This window comes from Erinaceus europaeus, chromosome 1 (assembly GCF_950295315.1).
Source record: "Erinaceus europaeus chromosome 1, mEriEur2.1, whole genome shotgun sequence".
Lineage (NCBI taxonomy): Eukaryota > Metazoa > Chordata > Mammalia > Eulipotyphla > Erinaceidae > Erinaceus > Erinaceus europaeus.
In genome coordinates, this window is record NC_080162.1 from 78,510,719 (window position 1) to 78,525,125 (window position 14,407).

At 43.6% G+C, this 14,407-nt stretch overlaps 1 protein-coding gene across 10 annotated transcripts in view; it reads left to right on the forward strand.

Moving 5' to 3' along the window:
- The first annotated feature begins 3,004 nt into the window (after nt 1-3,004).
- CEP250 (centrosomal protein 250) overlaps nt 3,005-14,407 on the forward strand; it is a 77,420-nt gene continuing 66,017 nt past the window's right edge. For 2 of the 10 annotated variants that reach the window (XM_060188889.1, XM_060188943.1), the window contains exons 1-6: nt 3,005-3,149; nt 9,144-9,274; nt 9,749-10,038; nt 12,463-12,519; nt 13,651-13,733; nt 13,960-14,125. In XM_060188889.1, the coding sequence (XP_060044872.1) occupies nt 9,853-10,038; nt 12,463-12,519; nt 13,651-13,733; nt 13,960-14,125 (492 nt within the window). In that variant the 5' untranslated portion in view covers nt 3,005-3,149; nt 9,144-9,274; nt 9,749-9,852. Of the gene's footprint in view, nt 3,155-6,057; nt 7,018-9,143; nt 9,275-9,748; nt 10,039-12,462; nt 12,520-13,650; nt 13,734-13,954; nt 14,126-14,407 lie in introns of those variants that run through there. The other 8 variants (XM_060188894.1, XM_060188900.1, XM_060188906.1 and 5 more) reach the window with 8 other exon arrangements.

Sequence of the window (14,407 nt, forward strand, 5' to 3'; positions counted from 1 at the left end):
GACTTCTCTCACGGCAAGATCATACTCTATTGAGTGAATTATCTCCTGCCTCCCCACACACACACACATTTTATTAATATGCCTTGTTAGTTTAAAATCTATTTTCAGTCTCCACAGTCTTAAAGTATATTGTATAGTCTGTTGATAGGTCTTTCAAAGATCTATTTATTTATTTATGAGGGGACCAGAGTATTACTCTGACACATGCAATTCCAGGAATCATGCTCAGACCTCATGCTTGAGAGTCCAATATTTTATCCACTGTGCTACCCCTGGGCTGTTCCTGCTAAGGTTTTTGTTTCTTCTTCTTTCTTCCTTTTCTGCCTCCAGGGTTTTTTTTTCTGGAGTTCAGTACCTGCATAATTCCACCATCCTTGGTAGCCATTTTACTATAGAAAGGATGAGAGACAGAGAGAGAGATAGAAAAGGAGAGAGACTAGTAGCACTGCTGTGTGTGTGTGTGTGTGTGTGTGTGTGTGTGTGTGTGTGTGTACTCTACCAGGTGAGCTAACACGTGATCCATGCTGATAGATGTTTTGCCATTGCTTTCTTTTTAAAAATATTTTATGTATTTATTGGGTATAGACAGAGAGAAATTGAGAGGGAAGAGGCGATGGAGATAAAGAGAGAAAGACAGACACCTAAAACATTGCTTTACTGCTCATGAATCTTTTCCCCTGCAGGTGGAAAGCTGTGGCTTGAACCCAGATCTTTACCACTAACTTTTTTAACACCAAGACTAAGTTGGTTCACTCATTCAGTGAATGCTTATTTAGCTTCCACCATAAGTCAGGCTCTATGATAACCACTAGGAATAAGTCATGTGGAATATCCTATACTTGTGAAATTTGAATTTTAGAGGGAGAGAAAGTAAGCAAAATAATGAATGCAAAGTACTATGAACCTGTGACATAATACAAAAATAAGATATTACTCTTTTTATGGTGGTGAAGGTTATTGAACCTGAGATTTCAGAGCCTCCGGTATAAGAGTCTCTTTGTATAACCATTATGCTGTTTCTCCTACCCATTTTATATAGCATGGTCTTTGAAGACTTAGATGAGGAAGTATCATTTAACATGATTGACAGTAAGGTATTAGCTATTTCAAGAGCTAGAGTGCAAAGTATGTGCAAAGACCAGAAGCAGAAAAGAAGGGTGTGTGTCATTCATATTATTTCATTTCTCTCCAAAAAATTGTTGTAGTGAACATTCCTACATAGAATCTGCTGTGGGATTATTCCCTGGGGTGGACTCCTGCAGCACCAATTCTTTGCATCTTTCTTTGTCCAAGATGGATGTTTCTTCTCCCTTAATAGTTTGCCTTTCAAATCCTCCCTCCAGCTTTCCACTCCCTCTCTCTCTTTCTGCTAAAGTAACTATGAAGAAGTTATTTTCAGGGGGCTGGGCAGTAGCGCACTGGGATAAGCGCACATAGTACAAACCATAAGGACCTGCACAAGGATCCAGGTTTGAGCCCCCCCTTATGCTCTCCACTTTCAGGAGGGTCTTTTCACAAGCGGTGAAACAGGCCTGCAGGTGTCTTTTTCTCCCCCTATCAATTTCTCTCTGTCCTAACCTATATAAGAATTAAAAAAAAAAAAAAAAGGAAAACATGGCCTCAAGGAGCAGTGGATTCGTTGTGCCTGGCACCAAGCCCCAGTAATAACTCTGGAGGGAGAAAAAAAAAGTTATTTTCATAGGAGAAAAGATACATCAAACTGTTCCCTTTGAATCAGTGAAATAGCTCACTTGGCACTGTTTTGCCATGTGGGAGACCCAGGCTTAAGCCAGGCCCCACTGCACTGAAAGGAGCTTTGGTGTTATGAGAGTTTCTATACCCTCTCCCCCTCTCCCTTCCCCTCCTCCTTCCCCTCTCCCCCCCTCCTCTCCCTTCTCCCCTCTGTCTCTATCTAATATATATATATATACCCATTGTGGCTATGAACTGTTTGTTTCACCCCTACCCATTCTTCCATCCATTTACTCAATCAGCACTGTAGTGAGCAACTGTCTTCTACCAGACCATGTGCAGGTTGCTTCCAAAAAAAAAAAAACTTGTTTCTGGGGAGTAGGGCGGTAGCACAGCGGGTTAAGCGCAGGAGGTGCAAAGCGCAAGGACCAGAGTGAGGATCCGGGTTGGAGCCCCCGGCTCCCTACCTGCAGGTGGTGAAGCAGGTCTGCAGGTGTCTGTCTTTCTCTCCCCCTCTCTGTCTTCCCCTCCTCTCTCCATTTCTCTCTGTCCTATCCAACAACGATGGCATCAACAAGAATAATAACTACAACAATTTAAAAAAGGGCAACAAAAGGGAATAAATAGAATTAAAAAAATTTAAAGTGTTTCTGGTGCATCATAATCATCAAAGATATTTACTAAAAATGAAGATTCTTGAACTTTCTAGGGATGGAATCCCAGAATATTCATTTTAATAGCATATTGAGTAGCGTCCTCTAAAGGTTGTCAGGCAAACTGCAATTCTCCAGATGCATGTAGGAGATACAGCAAAAGAGAACACTCTGGGCAAAGACGTGTGGATGAAAACAGTGCTGCGAGTGCAAATAACATTAAGTAGCTATGCTGTGAGTGTTCCGTTGCCTGGAGCTGCTTGGAGCTTAGACTTGTGAAGGTGAGAAAAACCGTCCTCAGGTTTCCGCTGCTCCGCAGCGAGTAGCAGGGTCCTTCACCCGGCTTTTAGTACCCCGATTTGTGGCTGGAACAAGCAGTGCGCAGGCGCGCCTAAACCGAGCGGACTCTACACATGCGCAGTGTATGCCCTCGAAGCCAAAAGAGGGGCTAATTGAGGGCAAGTGTCGCTCTGTTGCCAAAGTTTCTCTTAACTCGAATCCAACAACTCTTCTCTACTTCCTTCTAGAGCGTCCTGCGTCTGTCAATGTAATGGCCCCTTGGCTTTTGCGCCTCCCTGGTAGACTGGCTGCCTGTACTCAACATGGCGGAAGCCCCCTCGCCGGCACAGCCCGCCTACCCGAGCTCAGCTCGTGGGGCGGGGCCCTCCGAAAGGGCGGGAGTTTCTGGGCTCGGAGCTGCGGGGGGCTCTCCGTCCGCGGCCCCGGTCCCGGCCAGGTTTTCGCTGGGGCTTCAGCTTCTTGGCTGCGGAGGAGCGCTGTGGGAATTCGCGGGAGCCCAGCGTGGTGAGGTGGGGCCTTAGGGCCGGCGGGGGTGCCCGGGTTAACGGCCCGAGGCCCAGGGGCCGGCCGCCAGGGCACCCGAGGGAGTCCCGGTCTGGAAGCGGCCTCCGGTTCTGCGGGAGGAGCCGGAGGCCCGGGGGGGCTGCGCACTGCGATCGGGCTGCGGCCACTGCTGCGGGCACCGGTCCGCGCACAGGGAAGCTCCGGCTCTCCATCCGGGATCCTCAGAGTCCGCGGCGGTCTCGCTCCCTGCGCCCCGGGGTTGTGCAGCGCCCTCCGCCTTTGCTCGCGATCCCAAAGCCCAGCGCCACTCTGGAGCTCTCCTTCCACCACGCAGCTCTGGCAGCACTTCCTTGGAATCCTTTCCCCACCGCTCTCGGCAGGCGCAGTTATCATTATCATTATTATTTTAAGATTTACTTCTTTATGAGAGAGAGAGAGATAGGACATCATCTCTCTGGCACATGCGATGCCTGGAATGGAACTCAGGACTTCATGCTTGCAAATCTGTCTGCTTTACTGTCCTTTTATACGCACGGTATCCCAAGGTCTAGGGTCTAGCTCGCGCTAATAATAATTAGTATTTACTGAGGAGTCCCACAGTGTCAGTGGCTAGTAACTGCGTAACACCTCAGGTCCCATTTAATCCTCACAGTAATCTCTAAACAGGGTTCTGTGTCTTCACAGTTTATATGTGAAGAAGCAGGAGGCGTAGATGAGTTTGCCTCGAGTCTCACAATTAGTGAGTGGAGCCAGGGAACAAATTCTTAGGGTGTCCCCAGAGTAGATGTGGCCTCATGAGTTGGGGAAGTCAGGATTATGATGCATATTTTACAGAGAAGAGTTAGAAAGAAATTGATTTCCCAAGTTTATCAAGTGAATTCATGACAAAATGCAAGCTACAACCTGCTGAAATGTTCTATATCCCTTCAATAACACTACCTTTCTTTTTCCATCGGAGACTTGTTTTCACATCCTTTAGCGAGTACCCTTCACACAACTGTGGTTTTGTGTTTTTTTTTTTTTTAATTTCACACATTAGGCCGCTTAATGTAGAGAGGTAAGAATTTGGCTTCCATGTCTGCTCGCCACTAACTAGCTATATCCCTTCCTTTTTTTGAGTCACAGTTTTCTGTAAAGTCTTAACCCATTTTTTTTTCTGTAAAGCCTTATCCCATTTTTTTTATATTTATTTATTCCTTTTTGTTGCCCTTGTTGTTTTATTGTTGTAGTTATTATCAATGTCGTTGTTGTTGGATAGGACAGAGAGAAATGGAGAGAGGAGGGTAAGACAGAGAAGGGGAGAGAAAGATAGACACCTGCAGACCTGCCTCACCGCCTGTGAAGCGACTCCCCTGCAGGTGGGGAGCCGGGGGCTCAAACCAGGATCCTTTCGCTGGTCCTTGCATTTGGCGCCACCTGCGCTTAACCCGCTGCGCTACCGCCCGATTCCCCCCATTTTTTTCTTAATGAGATTTGCAAATGGTTGTTGTGAGTTAAGTGCTATGCAAATTACATACATCTTTTTTAACCTTTTGAAGGTTACAGATTTGTCAGCATTTTGCAAAACCACTGGTGATATGAACCAGGTTACCTAATGTTTTTATATTAATTCATGGTGTCAAATATTTAATGAACACCTGTTGAATTCCAGACAGTGTTTTAGGAGCTGGGAATATAGCACTCAATAAAACAATGTCCTTGCACTTGGGGAGTTTACACTCTGGCAGATATATTACATGTAATAAGCAAATCGGGACAGATAAAGCATGGTAAAGTAAATGGAAATAACCAGCGTGCATGGAGGTAGTAATATTTTATATTGGGACGATTAGGAAAAAACTTACTGAGACAGTGACATCTGATCAGAACCCTGAAGGCAGTAATTAAGTGAATCACAAGCTTGATTTCTGAGAGGAGTGTGTGGTTTAATGTGTTCCAAGTACGCACAGCAAAGAGGGCTCTGAGTGAAGAGGGTAGAGTAAGAAGTAGTATTAAAATTACAGAAGACTGGGGTCAAATAGTTAGCACTCTGTAGCCCACTCTAACAATTTTGGATTTGTCAGTGTTTCAAAAGTCTTTTTTTTTTTTTTGCCTCCAGTGTTATCACTCAGAGCCAGCACTACCAATCCACTGCTCCTGGCAGCTATTTTTTTCCATTTCGTTGCTGTTGTTATTATTGTTAATGCTGTTGTTGTTGGATAGGACTGAGAGAAATCGAGAGAGGAGGGGAAGACAGAGGAGGAGAGAAAAATAGACACATTCAGACCTGCTTCACTACTTGTGAATCGACCCCCTGCAGGTGGGGAGCCAAGCGAGGGCCGGAACCGCTGGTTCTTGTGCTTTGCCCCATGTGCCCTTAACCTGATGTGCCACCTCTCTAGCCCCCAAAAGTACCACTTTTTTTTTTCTCCCCAGAGGAGTGAACCACTGGTCTTTCCCTTTTCTGAGGGATAGTGAAACTGAACTTTCTTTTGGAGCTCTGCTGGTTCAATCTCAGACCAATATCTTGAATACACTCAAAAATAAACTCAGATTTCACAAAGCTTCCTGATGCCACACACACACACCTTTTTTATCCTTTTTATTGTTATTTTACCATAAAATGCTTAAAATAATTTTAAATATAAATTTTATTTCTTCTAAATTTCTTTTATTATTTATTTTTTACCAGAGCACTATTCAGCTCTGGTTTATGGTGGTGCAGAGAGGATTAAACCTGGGACTTTGGAGCCTCAGGCATGAGAGTCTCTTTGCATAACTATTATATTATCTACCCCACCCTAAATTTTATTTCTTACAACAATGTTATGTTTAAAGCAAACAAATGCAAAGTATAGATTTTTTGTATACCTGGCACTTAGTTCCCTTAGTGGTATATTAGTGTGGTATGTTTTCTACAACTTCAAATCCTTTTTTTCTTTTTTTTTTAGAATTTGTTTATTCCTGAGAAAGATAGGAGAGAGAAAGAACCAGACATCACTCTGGTACATGTGCTGCTAAGGATTGAACTCAGGACCTCATGCTTGAGAGCCCAATGCTTTATCCACTGCACCACCTCCTGGACCACTTTTTTAAAAAATATTTTATTTATTTTATTTTTGAGAGAAAGACACAGAGAGAAACACCAGAGCACTGCTCAGCTCTGGCTTATGGTGGGGCAGGGGACTGAACCTGGGATTTAGGAGCCTCAGGCATGAGAGTCTGTTTACATAACTATTATGGTCTCTGCCCTGCCCTCTTTTTTTTTTTTTTAAGGTACATGAGATATAAAAATGGGGGGGCTGGGCAGTAGCACAGAGGCTAAGCACACAAGCACACATGGTGCAAAGCTCAGGGATCTGCTTAGGGATCATCTTAGAGATTCTGGTTGGAACCCCTGGCTCCCCACCTGCAGGGTGGGGATAACTGATAACTGATAACAATGGTGGGGCTATTGATAGATGTAAGGAGCTGAACTCCATGAAGCAATCAGGTTACAGATAAGAAAATTTCATGAACATTAACCACTTCATATAGTTCAACCTAATATTTTGGGATAAGGAATCAAAGGATGATATGAAAACCTGTGAGTCTCTGAAGTTCATGATTTATACAAAAGCCTAACCTAATGCCTGCCTGTAAAACAGCTTACCTGGACAGTGCACCTGCATTTCTTGCTGTGTAGGAATTGGATTAGAGCTCACTAGTATGCCTCATTAGGAATTGTTGACGTCTTACATATGACTAAAATGAATTAAACTGATCTTATATGGGCCAGGAGGTGGTGCACCTGATTAAGTGTACACACTACAGTGTGCAAGGTCCCAGGTTCAAGCCCCCAGCTTCCCCTACAGGGGGAAGCTTCACAAGTGGTGAAGCAGAGCTGTAGGTAACTCTCTGTCTCTTCCCCTTTCTACCTTCCTCTTCCCTATCAATTTATCTTTGACTCTATCCAATAGTTAGTAAATAAATAAATAAGTAAAATGTTTTTTTTAAAAAACTGATCCTATCTTTAAGACAGTCATAAAATAGTAGATAAGGTCAACAAATAGTGATAAATGTAATATAGAATTAGACTATATAGTGGTTGTAATGATGTCTGTGGTGTTTGATTAAAAAGAAAGTCTCACTTGATGTACAAATATTATGTTTGCATTTGCTGCATATTCTATTTTCTTGATAAGTAATTGAAAAATACAAATTTTTCTTAGCCTTGGAGGTGAGAGTCCTGGGATTAATGAAATAAGAGAACTTGATATTATCCTTCCTCCAGGTTTTATATGTTAGTGATGTAAGAGACTCTTAAGTCATATAGCTATATGCCCTCATTTTCTTGGATGAGACTGAAAGGGAATATCCAAGGTCAGAGCATCCGTCAGACAGAGCTTGGACTAACATCCAGAACTCCTATTGGTCACTGTGCCTCCCCCTCTTACGTATTTCTGACAGTCACTGACTCTCCTGCCAGTGTGTACCCCACTGCCCTGTTTTGGCCAAGAAACTGGTGTGTGAGGAGTCTTTGAGTTTCCCCTGATGTCACATTGTTCCCATGGGGTGCCATGTTTGGAACTCAAGGTCTCATGCATGTCTTACCAAGTGAGCTAGCTCTTGGTCCTCTACCTTTTTCAATAAAGATTTGTTTTGTAATTTAATTTGTATGAGAAAGAGAGAAGCCAGAATAACACTCTGGCACATGTGGCTCTGGGGATTAAACTAGAACCTCAAGTGTGCAAGTCTTGAGATCTATAAGCTAAACCATCTCTCCAGTGACTGAAATTTCTTTTTTCTTTTTTTAATGATTTTTTAATATTTATTTTCCGTTTTTGTTGCCCTTGTTGTTTTTCATTGTTGTAGTTATTATTGTTGATGATGTCGTCGTTGTTAGATAGGACAGAGAGAAATGGAGAGAGGAGAGGAAGACAGGGGGGAGAGAAAGATAGACACCTGCAGACCTGCTTCACCACCTGTGAAGTGACGCCTCTGCAGGTGGGGAGCCAGGGGCTCGAACCGGGATCCTTACATCGGTCCTTGCGATTTGCACCACGTGCGCTTAACCCACAGCGCTACCACCCGACTCCTTTTTTTTTTAACCAGTGCTCTTTGGTTTCGTTTATTGTGGTGTGAAGGACTGAACCTGGGACTCGAGCTTCAGACATGAGAGTCTTCACCATTATGCTATCTACTGCCTCCCACCTTGAAATTTTTTAATTGAGGCTTATCCTTTCTCAGCCTTTTTACCTTATCCACATATAAAGTGCTATAATTGGGGGGCCTGATGGTAGTGCATCTAGCTAAGGCACATACTATCATGCACAAGGACCAAGGTTCGAGCCCCCACCCCCCCCACTGTAGGGGGAAAACTTCATGAGTGGTGAAGCAGGTCTGAAGGTGTCTATATTTCTCTCTCTCAATTTCTCTCTGTCTATGAAGTACAATAGAAAGAAAAAAGAACAGGCGGTGCAAAGCGAAAGGACCTGCATAAGCATCCCTGTTCAAGCCCCTTTCTCCCCACCTGCAGGGGAGTCGCTTCACAAGTGGTGAAGCAAGTCTGCAGATATCTTTCTCTCCCCGTCTCTGTCTTCTCCATCTCTCTTGATTTCTCTCTGTCCTACCCAACAACGACAGCAATAACAACAACAATAATAACTACAATAAAACAACAAGGGCAACAAAAGGGAATAAATAAATATTAAAAAAAGAAAAAAGAATGGTCACTGGGCCTGATAAATTAGTCATGCCAGTACCAAGCCCCAGCAATAACCCTGGTGGCACTAAAAATTTTTTTAATAATAATAGCAGGGGTAGATAGTATAATGGTTATGCAAAGAGACTCACACCTGAAGCTCTGAAGTCCCAGGTTCAATACCCCGAACCACCATAAGCCAGAGCTAAGCAGTGCTCTGGCTAATAATAATAATAATGTGTTATAATTACACCTGCACTGAAGTGTGATAGGCAGGCACTGGAACATTTCAAGGTTTATTTATTTATGGGACTTTGTTTTGTTTTTGTTAGAACCAGAGCCACATGACGTCACTGCTGTAGGCCGCTTTTTCCATTCAGATAGAGTGACGCTTGACATGGTGAGCTACCTCTCTGGCTCTGGTTACAAGATTTTTGAAACAACTAACCTAAAGGAGCAGTAAGTAAGTGTTTAAAATGATGCTAATTCACAGAACACACAGAACCCCAGGCTGAGTTAAATATCCTTACTTTGTTTTCCTATACTAGCTTGTAGCACCTCTATTATTGCAAATGTCTTTCTCCCCTACTATATAAAAAAGCACTTTTAGTGGTTCATTCAACAACTGTTCTGGGAACTAGGGATACATTGGTAAATCAAGCACTCACAATCTAATGCAGATTTCCAAAAATCTACATGCCAGAAAACACTAGTCTTGTGACCTTGTCTCAAGGCCAAGTAGATCTGGAGGTGGTTCTCATCATAGCCCTCCCACTAATACCCCCTAAAGATTAGGGTATTAGTGTTTTAAAGGCTCTGAGGAACCCTATAGGGAAGGAGCGTGTTTATTCTATCTCAGCTGTGCCAGATTTAGTGAGTGCTGGATCTGAGTAATCTAAGCAGTCCATTAAACTCAACTGTGTGCTTTGGTCCTCAGCTCAAGGGAAGATTGAAGGGGACTCAGCAATGAATAGAGACCCTGCTGGGAGTGGACAGCCTCTGGCTACATAGCGACCTGTGGACTTACTATTTGGTGCCCCCATGGAGACAGGAGGCTCTGGGCTAAACAGTATGAAGCCCCAATCACTGCAACTGGTGCTGGAGGAGCAAGTGCTGGCCCTGCAACAGCAGATGGCAGAAAACCAGGCTGCCTCCTGGAGGAAGCTGAAAAATTCCCAGGAGGCTCAGCAAAGGCAAGCAACTCTTGTGAGGAAGCTACAGGCCAAGGTGAGGCAACTGCCCTTTCCCAGAGACGGGAAGGAGAACACCTCTTGGAGCTGAGGTGGGAGAAGGTTTTCAGAACACAGAATCACATGGTGGGAGTGTCTCAAAAAGTTTTTCCTTTAGGATTTACAACTGCTCCCTGAGATATACATGATGTCCCTTTTTTTTTTTAGTTTTTTTTTTTTTTTTTTTGCCAGAACATTGCTCATCTCTGGTTTATGATGGTGTAGGGGATTAAATTTGGGGACTGGGAACCTCAGGCATGAGAGTCTGTTTGTATAACCATTATGCTATCTTCCCCCATGCCCATGATGGCCCTTTTAAAGGTGATGTTCACAAGGGTTTAATTAGTTGTTTGGGTTGGCTATTCTAGTCTAGAGGTAGGACCTGATCCAAGGTTTTCTGGTTCCATCACCTTGCCCCTCCAGTACAAGAGGCAAACAGAAAATAGTGTGTATGCTCAAATAGAAAGAATACGGAAGGGCCAGGCGGTGGCACACCTGATTAAGCGCACACATTACAGTGCACAAGGACGCAGGTTCAAGCCCCTGGTCCCCACCTGCAGAGGGAAAGCTTCACAAGTGGTGGAGCAGGGCTGCAAGTGTCTCTCTGTCTCTCGCCCTCTCTGTCTGCTCCTTCTCTCTCAATTTCTCTCTGTCCTTATCCAATAAATAAATAAGCAAAAAAAACAGGGAGTCAGGCAGTAGTGCAGTGGGTTAAGTACATGTGGCGCAAAGCACAAGGATTGGAGTAAGGATCCCGGTTCGAGCCCCCGGCTCCCTACCTGCAGGGAAGTCGCTTCACAAGCGGTGAAGCAGGTCTACAGGTGTCTGTCTTTCTCTCCCCCTCTCTGTCTTCCCCTCCTCTCTCCATTTCTCTCTGTCCTATCCAACAACAATGACATCAATAATAACAATAATAACTACAAAAATAAAACAACAAGCGCATCAAAAGGGAATAAATAAATAAATATTAAAAAATAAACAAGGACATCAAGAACAACAACAACTACAACAACAATAAAAAACAAGGGCAACAAAAGGGAAAAATATTTTAAAAAGAGAGATTAAAAAAATAGAAAGAATACGATGTTATGACCTAACCTCACTATTATTACTCACCTAGTTCCCCCTTTAGAAACAACTTTGGAGGAAGCAGTTGCAGAAGCCAGACCTTCCACCTTCTGCACCCCATAATGACCCTGGGTCCATACTCTCAGAGGGTTAAAGAATAGGAAAGCTATCAGGGGAGGGGATGGGATACGGAGTTCTGGTGGTGGGAATTGTGTGGAGTTATACCCCTCTTATTCTATGGTTATTGTCAGTGTTTCCTTTTTATAAATAAAAATTAAAAAGAAAGAAAGAAGGAAAGAAAGAAAGAAAGAAAGAAAGAAAGACGTGGATCAACAATGATAGAGAATGTTCCATCATCCAAAGCAAGGCTGGAAAACATACTCTATATTCCACCTGAGGAAGATGGGTCCTGAAACTGGGGCAGCTTGGAATGTTCCTACTCTTGACCATAGGCTCCTAAGCTGAATATGGGCCCCAGATCACATCAAATCGATGGGGTTTACACTCAACAATATTTATACCCCTTTCCAATATTAGGGAGCTATTCTCTTCCCTGGTCCAGCTTTCTGGTCCTTTTTCAAGCCATGACATCTCCCTAGACAATAACTTGGGTCCACCTGCAAATCAGATGTCAGGCTCTGGGGAAAAAAAAAAAAACCTATTATAGTCATGGGCCCTTTGGAATATAACTAAAATAGGCCTACTAACTGACTACAGAACGGAGAACTCCCCACTCTTCATCTGAACTATTCCAGCCTTTAGATTCATGATTAGTCAACAATTTGTTTGGCTCTATATGTTAACTCTTTTTTCAGCCACCAGGTTCCAGATACTAACATGATGCCAACCAGACTTCCCTGGGCAGACGACCCCACCAATATGTCCTGGAGCCCTGCTTCCCCAGAGACCTGCCCCACTAGGGAAGGAGAGAGACAGGCTAGGAATATGTATCGACCTGCCAATGCCCGTGTTCAGCAGGGAAGCAATTACAGAAGTCAAACCTTCCACCTTCTGCATCCCACAAGGACCTTGGGTCTATACTCCCAGAGGGTTAAAGAATAGGAAAGCTATCAGGGAAGGGGATGGGATGTAGAGTTCTGGTGGTGGGAATTGTGTGGAGTTGTTCCCCACTTATCCTGTGGTTTTTGTCAGTGTTTTCTTTTTATAAGTAAAAATTAATAGAGAGAGAGAGAGAAAGATAGAAAGAAAGAAAGAAACAACTTTGATGGAGATCCTTAGGGATCATTGGTTTAGGCTGTCTGTACCAGCTGAACCCATTGCCCATAGTCTACTCTCTCTGCCTCAGTCTATTCTCATTGCCCATAGTCTACTCTCTCTACTCTCTCTGCCTCAGGTTTTTCAGTACCGGAAATGGTGCCAAGAGCTGGAGAAGAGGCTGGAAGCCACTGGGGTAAGTAAGGTTGAGTTCTGTGTATTCCCCCCACCCCCCACCCCCGGGGCCACCATCAGTGGATATATTTGTAAGGATCATTGATTGGCTGAGGGAGGCTGAGTAAGATAAGACTGTTTGGTAAAATGCCTTTCTTCAGTCTCTTGAGAGTTTTTTTAAAAGATCATTTTTATTTATTTCATGAGACAGAGAGAAGTCAGAATAACACTTTGGCATATGCTCCACTGGAGTACTAGGGATTAAACTCTGGATCTTGGATTTGCAGGTCCAGAGATATCAATCTACTAGGTATCCCTCTTCCCCCAGTCTCAAACCACCACCACCACCCCCAACCCAGGCCACTCTGAGAGCTTTATCACAAAGATAGTTATATTCTTTGCACTTTTCCTAGTCTCTCAGACTTTAGCCCTTCTCTGGGGAAGAAATGGTGCTTCAGGAGATTTAAGTGAAATTGGAAGTGTATGATCAGAACAAAGAAATACACTTTTTGTCCAGTAGGTGTCAGTGTTTATCTGGTTTGTAGGGATGAAGACCTTAAAAAAAAGAAAAAGGTTTGTGACAGAATTGATTTCTTGATGCTGTTGAATGAGTAGGGCAGGCTTTGTTTCAGTCTTCCCAGCACCTTCTCACATTCCCCTCAGATAAGTTCTCTCAGAGAAAGGAAAGAACCAGAACCTATTCTGTATCATTCTATGTAGGCCAAGCACCATTGGTCATTATCACATAATCATGACGTTTAATCTGCAAAGCAACTTTCCAAGGGAGAGAACAGCAGCTTCAACTTTTTGTTAAGAAATTTTTTTTTTACTCAGAGTAGTTCATCAGTTTACCAGGGGCCAAAAAATTAGTGTCATAAAAGTAATCAAAACAACCATTAATAAGAGAGTTTCTTACATTTTTCAGGTTGAAAATTCTTTGCATTACCAAATGTTTTTCAGGAGAAAACACTGGCTCTTCTCTGTGGGAGAGGAGTGGCATTGGATTTGCTTTCAGGGTATAGTAACTAAAAAAAGGAAGCATATTGCTAACAAAGGAGAGGAAAAAGAAGATGGGTTACTGTAGGAGAGGGCATCAGATAATTGAGCTTTCTTCTCTTTGGTGGTAAATAAGGCTTGTCTCTGTCTAACCAAGGGACCCATCCCTCTGAGGTGGGAAAGTGTGGAGGAGCCAAACCTGGAGCAGCTGCTGATCCGATTGGAGGAGGAACAACAGAGGTGATGGACCCTAAATTCTCTAGTCTGTGTGGTTGGCCCATAGATAGACAAGGCTGAAGGGAAACGCCAATCCTGGGGGCCAGCATGAGCAAGAACCATGAATTTCAGCTCTAGCTCTCTAATTGCTGGCAGTGGAGAATTCTAGTGGCTATCATTTTACTCCAAGAAATCCAAATGTTGAACCTGACCTTTATCTTCTACTCGCTCCTACCCCTCCCCAGTGCAGGTGTGAGAGTCTAGCAGAAGTGAACACCCAGCTTCGTCTGCACATGGAAAAAGCTGATGTGGTGAATAAAGCCCTTCGAGAAGATGTGGAAAAATTGACAGTAGACTGGAGTCGGGCTCGAGATGAACTCATGAGGAAGGAGAGTCAGTGGCAGATGGAACAAGAGGTAGGAAGAATAGGGCTGCAACTGTGAGAGAAGGGCTGTGCAATCTGGCTACTACTGTAGTCAGTATTAGAAGGGGTAACATTTTAAAAACATTTATTTATTTATTATTGCATAGAGACAGAAAGAAATTGAGGGGGGAGGGGAAGATAGAGAGGGAAAGAGACAGAGAGACACCTGCAGACTGTCACCACTCAAGAAGCTTTCCCCCCTGCAAGTGGGGATCAAGAGCTTGAACCAGGCGGGATCCTTATGCACTGTGATGTGTGCACTTTAACCAAGTGC